Raw genomic sequence first — 7,022 nt, 5'->3', positions numbered from 1 at the left:
ATCAAGGCACACTCGACATGGCGTCCGCAGACCACCCTATTCCTCTCAGAGAACGGCGGCCATCGGTGGGAGCGCCCATCGTCGACATCCAGGGGTCAGTTTTCCCTGCCGGCATCTCGAGGCCGAAACACAAACGAACTCTCACGGGCTTTGGTGCCTCTGAGATCAAGGTTGTCGAAGGTACCCAGGATTGAATCCTCTGATTTATTTTCTGTTTTCGCGCTGCATATTTCAATTGCTTCCGTTGATTCAACTGTAGTGGGTTGGGTTGCTTAGGGGCTATTCCGTACATAGACCGAGTGGTCACTGCCCCGCTGTCTGGTGCTGCCCCTCAACACCAATGAGGGGTCAATTGGGGATAGTTTCAGGGAGGGACATCACCATGATAAGGGGAAAATAACCATCAATGACAACGGATCACGCAGAAGCAATGCTGACAAGACCGCAACCAAATAGCCTCGATCCCCGAGCCTCAAAGGGCCGCATGGCGCAAACACCAAGTCAAAGGGTTCAAGGACAAGGACGGATTCGAGCGCGAAGTCGTCCGCCATGTTGAAACCACCCTCGCCCGCAGCATGTACAACTGCGACGAGGTCGCCGCCTACTCGGCCACCGCCCTGGCTATCCGCGACCTGCTCATCCGCCGCTGGAACCGCACCCAACAGCGCCAGACCTTCAAAGATAGCAAGCGTGTCTACTATCTGAGTCTCGAATTCCTCATGGGCCGCACGCTCGATAACGCCATGTTGAACTTGGGCACCAAGGCCCTGGCCAAGGGTAGGAACGGACGCCGACAGACCATCCACATGACAAGGAACGTGCCGCTGACCGGGCTTCTACAGAGGGCCTTGCCGAACTTGGCTTCCGCATCGAAGACGTCATCCAGCAAGAACACGATGCCGCCCTGGGTAATGGTGGTCTTGGTCGTCTCGCTGCCTGCTTCCTCGACAGCCTTGCCAGTCTGAACTACCCAGCTTGGGGTTACGGCCTTCGCTACCGCTATGGCATCTTCAAGCAGGAAATCATTGATGGGTATCAGGTCGAGGTGCCTGACTACTGGCTGGACTTCAACCCCTGGGAGTTCCCACGCTATGACGTTACTGTTGATGTAAGTTTCTCCAAAAGAGAAGACGTTGCCACGCACCCCAGTGCTAATTGTCCGTGTACGTAGATCCAATTCTACGGCCACGTCGTCAAGTCGACCGACGCGAACGGACGCACGATCCACCGTTGGGAGGGTGGTGAGACGGTCAAGGCGGTTGCCTACGACGTGCCGATCCCCGGTTACGGGACCACAACAACCAACAATCTCCGTCTCTGGTCCAGCAAGGCTGCCAGCGGTGAATTCGACTTCCAAAAGTTCAACAACGGCGACTACGAAAGCTCCGTGGCAGACCAGCAGCGCGCCGAGACCATCAGCGCCGTGCTCTATCCTAATGACAATCTCGACCGTGGCAAGGAGCTCCGCCTCAAGCAGCAGTATTTCTGGGTTGCCGCCTCCCTGTACGACATCGTGCGCCGCTTCAAGAAACAGAAGCGCTCCTGGAGCGAGTTCCCGGACAAGGTAGCCATCCAGCTCAACGACACGCATCCGACCCTTGCTATCGTAGAACTCCAGCGCATCCTGGTCGACCTCGAGGGCCTTGAGTGGGACAAAGCCTGGAACATCGTCGTGAAGACCTTCGGCTACACCAACCACACGGTGCTGCCAGAGGCCCTCGAGAAGTGGTCAGTGCCGCTGCTGCAGCACCTGCTGCCGCGCCACATGCAGATCATCTACGACATCAACCTCTTCTTCCTACAGTCTGTCGAGAAGAAGTTCCCTGGAGACTTTGGCCTGCTGCGCGATGTGTCCATCATCGAGGAGTCGCAGCCAAAGATGGTGCGCATGGCGTTCCTGGCTCTCGTCGGCTCTCACAAGGTTAACGGCGTGGCCGAGCTCCATTCGGACCTGATCAAGACCACCATCTTCAAGGACTTTGTGCAGATCTTTGGACCCGACAAGTTCACCAACGTGACCAACGGCATCACGCCGCGCCGGTGGCTGCACCAGGCAAACCCGCGGTTGTCCGAGCTGATCGCCAGCAAGACAGGCGGCTATGGCTTCCTCAAGGACCTCACGCAGCTCAACAAGCTCGAGAAGTTCATCGACGATCCGGACTTCCGCCGCGAGTGGGCCGAGATCAAGTATGCAAACAAGGTTCGACTCGCCAGGCACATTAAGGAGACGACGGGCGTGACGGTCAACCCGCGGGCGTTGTTCGATGTCCAGGTCAAGCGTATCCACGAGTACAAGCGGCAGCAGATGAACATCTTCGGGGCCATCCACCGCTACCTGAAGCTCAAGGCCATGACGCCTGAGGAGCGGGCCAAGCAGCTGCCGCGCGTGTCCATCTTTGGCGGCAAGGCGGCGCCGGGCTACTGGATGGCCAAGCAGATCATTCACCTGATCAACAGCGTGGGGGCTGTGGTCAACAATGACAAGGACATTGGGGATCTGCTCAAGGTGATCTTCATCGAGGATTACAATGTCAGCAAGGCCGAGATGATCATTCCGGCGTCGGATATCAGCGAGCATATCTCAACGGCGGGCACCGAGTAAGTTTTCCTCTACGGTTCGTTGTTGTCTCCCTGTCACATGCTAACATGTTTCATAGGGCTTCGGGAACAAGCAACATGAAGTTTGTGCTCAATGGCGGTCTCATCATTGGAACATGCGACGGCGCAAACGTGAGTTCTCCTGAAAAGAGAATTATCGAGTTCTAGTCTCTAATAGACCACCCAGATCGAAATCACCCGCGAGATTGGCGAAGACAACATCTTCCTCTTCGGCAACCTGGCCGAGCACGTTGAGGATCTGCGGCACCAGCACCGCTTTGGACAGCACCAAATTAATCCGGATCTGGAACGGGTGTTTGCCGAGATCGAGAAGGGCACGTTCGGCAATCCGGACGACTTCGCGGGCATGATCTCGGCGGTGCGCGAGCACGGCGACTACTACCTGGTTTCGGACGACTTCCAGAGCTACCTTGACACACACGACCAAGTGGACGAGGCATACCGCAACCAGGAGGCCTGGATCACGTCGAGCATCAAGAGCGTGGCGAGCATGGGCTTCTTCAGCTCGGATCGCTGCATTAATGAGTACGCCGAGGGGATTTGGAACATTGAGCCGCTCATGGTGAAGGATGGTGATGATGATGACTGAGAGAATGTGTTAGGAAAGGGGGTTTGTGATTGAGGATCGAAAAATGACACTGAAGTTTATTCGCGCCTCTGTCTCTCTGGTCTCTCATTGTCTTCTTTTTCGGTGATTCTGCTGTAGTCTTTTTTGTCGGTGTCCGATCCATATCTGCCTTCCGGCTTGGATGTACTTCATCAGGCTTTAACGTAACGCTCACAAGTAGCTAATAGCAACAGGGAAGGCATCCGGGATGGGTGAGATTCTTCAACGAGCTGCAGCTATATTTACATTGGCCCGTTCTGACCGTCATATCCAAGCCTGACCCATTTTCCAGAACAGTCAATGCAGGCCGCAGACCGAGTAGGTACACTCACGTGACAAGCACATAGTTGGAGATGTTCAGGTAGTAGTTGAATTGCCTCATAGAAGCTCAGTGTCCAACAGGTGTGAGTCGGGCGCAGCTGCCACGGCGTTTGGGGTCAGGTTCTAGTTCCACGTGTCTGCAGCCCACGAATGCTGCCAGACAAGGAACGCCATGTAGATGTTTTCTTCTGGGCAGGGTGGGAGCTCTACTCCCTCCTCTTTCCTTTTTCTTCATCTGAGTTTAGGAATACTTCGCCTTTGGTACGTTGCCGTTACCGCTCAGGGTCGATCGGGTTGTCGAGAGCTGCAGCATTCTATGCGTGGATTTTCCGGGCTACTACTCTGAGTCCTGCTGTACATAGGTAGGAACCCGCGGAGACTGTTCATCCAGGGCCAAGATCCCGCGATCTCTGTTACTACCACGCTGCCCCTGATGATCGATGAGGTGGCCTTGCGGCTTTGGTCGGGTTTTCCCCTTCTCCTCTTCGAACTTGACCCATGTGGAATCAAGCGGTGCCCACTGTTCCACCACCAAGAGGCGACTAACGGATAGCTACTCCGTGGCTCCAAATTTGTTGTGACGTCAGAGGGCCCCGCCGTGGAGGGGCACTGCCCTGGCTTGGGTGGTTGGATTGGAACCTGCCCCCGTCCCGTCATCCATTAGATGGACATCGCGTAAGTGGCACCCTGCAAGGAGCTCATAGGAATGTTGGGTAAGAAGACACCCAATGCATTGCGACGACGGGGACTGCTGCGCCTTTTTTCCTCACGGACCATTCATGAGAAGAGTTTGTCGGCACATTCTCCCGATGTTACTCTATGTAGGATGACGATGTTGGTTGTTTGGCGTGTGTGATTTCTTCCCGCCCGAAACGTGAGTGGGTTGTCTGATGCCAGATCGGGAAGAAGGGTTTTCTCTCTCGATCTGGCCTGGATCTTGGTGAATGGTGTAATTGTTGACCATGGCATTTAGCGCCGCCGGGCCAAGGCGGAGGAGGGATCTTGGAGGGGCCATGTGAAACCCAAGATACTCGTTCCCCCGCCCCGGTCCAGGTTCCCAGTCGACGTCAGGCATTTCAGGTACCGACCGAGTCGATCATGTACATGCATACATAGAGTCGGGTTTGGAGAAGAGACCCCTCGAGGATATTTTTTTGTCGATCTTCCTGCAGTTTTCCGTTTTCTGCCTCTTCGACATCATTTGAAACCATATTCTCGAGTTCAGAGTCGACATAATACCTGAAGTAGAGTGGGTGTCCCCTCGTTTGAACACTACGACTTAGAGGTATGACATCATTTTTTTGCCTGGATCTGTGCTTCAGGGCAGCATCCAACAGTTTGGAAGCAGCTCACACACAGTCAACCCCAGCCCAAACCGTACGTGCTTTGCACGTGAGGTGCAACTTATTCCGGACATTGGTCGAGTCACAGGGTTGACTCCCAATGTTTAAGCATGTGGCAATGATCGGCGGGCGTTGAGGCACCAGCAAGTCGCTGTGTCCCGGCAACTCCCGCTGCGTCGATTACACCTCTCTCGTTGAATCCATCAAGGATATTCCAAAAGCGGATATTTTGCGGGTTTGGAAGGAAGCCTTCAGTCAGTCAGGATTCCGTTGCTGCCGCAAACAAGTGCCGCATCTACTTCGACCCGACTCGAACCGTCTTACCTAATACGGTCTGCTTGATTACACATCGGACACCTGGTGATCCATCCCAAGATTCCAAGGGATCGCATGCGAGTGCTGGCATGGATACACACAGTCGTCTCGTCTGCCCATGGCCGGACAATTGGACCATTCCTATCAACATATCAACTGGCATCGGCGATGGCGATTGCAACGCGTGGCTCGGTATTTCGAGAAAAAGAAGATACCGCTACCACGGCACGGCACGCTAACTAATGAGAATTGTTGGAGCAGATATTGCCCCGCTGTTCGCCCCAACCTAGGTAGCAGCCTTAGCAAGCATTCAGTCAACCTTGAACGACAAGCACTGCCCGTACATCCAACACGCCGGCTACGTAGCCCCTCCTTCTCAGGTGCTCCATTCTTTCGCCACCCGCTGGTCTTGTACCTATTCTCTCGCCGTTCTCGAAACCTCGAACGAGCAGTGAGCGGTTTCCAACTATTGTCAATCTTCAACAGCAGCAGCCATTGATCAACCTCTTGTCGCTACGAGAAAGGGATTGGGACGCCGAAATTGGTTGGCTACTGCTACATACATACTACCCCACCAAGTGAACACGGCGACAAGAAACACCCAGCTGCCCCGCATCCGCCGATCGAGCTCAGCTGCTGCTCCCTCCCTCCTCAACAACCAACTTGCGAAACCATCACCATCCGAGACGCTGGTCTTTGTTCGCCAACCATGGCCGAATTCGTGCGCTCGCAGATCTTCGGAACGACCTTCGAGATCACCTCGAGGTTTGTCAATCCGCTATATCTCAAAAGACACGCCAGTCAAGTAGCTAATTGCGGGGTTAGGTATACCGATCTCCAGCCAGTTGGCATGGGCGCCTTTGGGCTCGTTTGGTGAGATGGACCCTCCTTCGATGATTGTGATTTGCCTCACCCACGTCCAGGCTGCTGACGAGTGTTTAACACCCTTTCCAGCGCGGCCCGGGACCAATTGACCAACCAGAGCGTCGCCATCAAGAAGATCATGAAGCCCTTCAGCACCCCGGTGCTTGCGAAACGGACATACCGCGAGTTGAAGCTGCTCAAGCACCTGAGACACGAGAACGTGGGTTATCACCGAGTGCACACGCCGCAGGGACTGCATCTGACGGAAGGGATATCTAGATCATCTCGCTCAATGATATCTTCATCTCGCCCCTCGAGGACATGTAGGCCCGCCTTCTTCCGACCGTGTCGCCAGCCGTTTCCCTGGCTGACATATGATGATAGCTACTTCGTTACGGAACTGCTGGGAACTGACCTCCACCGGCTGCTGACATCGCGGCCTCTGGAGAGCCAGTTCATCCAATACTTTCTTTACCAGATCATGGTGTGTTCCTCCGCAAACAAGCCGTCCCGATCTTTGCCTCTAATGACCTGCAGCGCGGCCTCAAGTACGTCCACTCGGCCGGCGTGGTCCACCGGGACCTGAAGCCGAGCAACATCCTCGTCAACGAGAATTGTGACCTCAAGATCTGCGACTTTGGCCTGGCTCGCATCCAGGATCCCCAGATGACCGGTTATGTGTCAACAAGGTACTACCGTGCTCCCGAGATCATGCTCACATGGCAGAAGTACGATGTCGAGGTGGACATTTGGAGTGCTGGGTGCATCTTTGCCGAAATGATGGATGGAAAACCTCTTTTCCCAGGCAAGGACCACGTCCACCAGTTTTCGATCATCACGGAGCTCTTGGGCACGCCGCCCGACGATGTCATCAACACCATTGCGAGCGAGAATGTGAGCGCCCGCCCCCCCCCCCCGCCCGTCTCGTCGTCGTCGTCGTCGTACGTCGTACG

The 7,022-nt window shown here is 55.0% G+C and overlaps 2 protein-coding genes across 2 annotated transcripts in view; both read left to right on the top strand.

The window, feature by feature from the left end:
* Positions 1 to 17: 17 nt before the first annotated feature.
* Positions 18 to 3,208, top strand: VTJ04DRAFT_5553 (uncharacterized protein; the record flags this gene model as incomplete). Its single annotated transcript, XM_069363680.1, has 6 exons — positions 18 to 180; positions 457 to 777; positions 843 to 1,108; positions 1,172 to 2,598; positions 2,658 to 2,730; positions 2,786 to 3,208. The coding sequence occupies 6 exons, from the start codon at positions 18 to 20 to the stop codon at positions 3,206 to 3,208; spliced, it is 2,673 nt and encodes an 890-aa protein (XP_069220502.1).
* A 2,115-nt stretch (positions 3,209 to 5,323) lies between these two features.
* The window catches only part of VTJ04DRAFT_5552 (uncharacterized protein), a gene marked incomplete at both ends in the record, with an annotated part of 4,044 nt that continues 2,345 nt past the window's right edge, over positions 5,324 to 7,022 (top strand). The window contains 7 exons of the mRNA XM_069363679.1: positions 5,324 to 5,656; positions 5,726 to 5,970; positions 6,031 to 6,078; positions 6,160 to 6,289; positions 6,349 to 6,392; positions 6,454 to 6,553; positions 6,607 to 6,963. Coding sequence (XP_069220501.1) covers positions 5,324 to 5,656; positions 5,726 to 5,970; positions 6,031 to 6,078; positions 6,160 to 6,289; positions 6,349 to 6,392; positions 6,454 to 6,553; positions 6,607 to 6,963 — 1,257 coding nt within the window. The remainder of the gene's footprint in view (positions 5,657 to 5,725; positions 5,971 to 6,030; positions 6,079 to 6,159; positions 6,290 to 6,348; positions 6,393 to 6,453; positions 6,554 to 6,606; positions 6,964 to 7,022) is intronic.

The sequence above is a fragment of the Mycothermus thermophilus genome, assembly GCF_041956435.1.
Source record: "Mycothermus thermophilus strain CBS 625.91 unplaced genomic scaffold VTJ04scaffold_3, whole genome shotgun sequence".
Classification (NCBI taxonomy): Eukaryota; Fungi; Ascomycota; class Sordariomycetes; order Sordariales; family Chaetomiaceae; genus Mycothermus; species Mycothermus thermophilus.
Note: the sequence above shows the minus strand (reverse complement) of the source record. Positions and strands in the feature narration are given on the sequence as shown.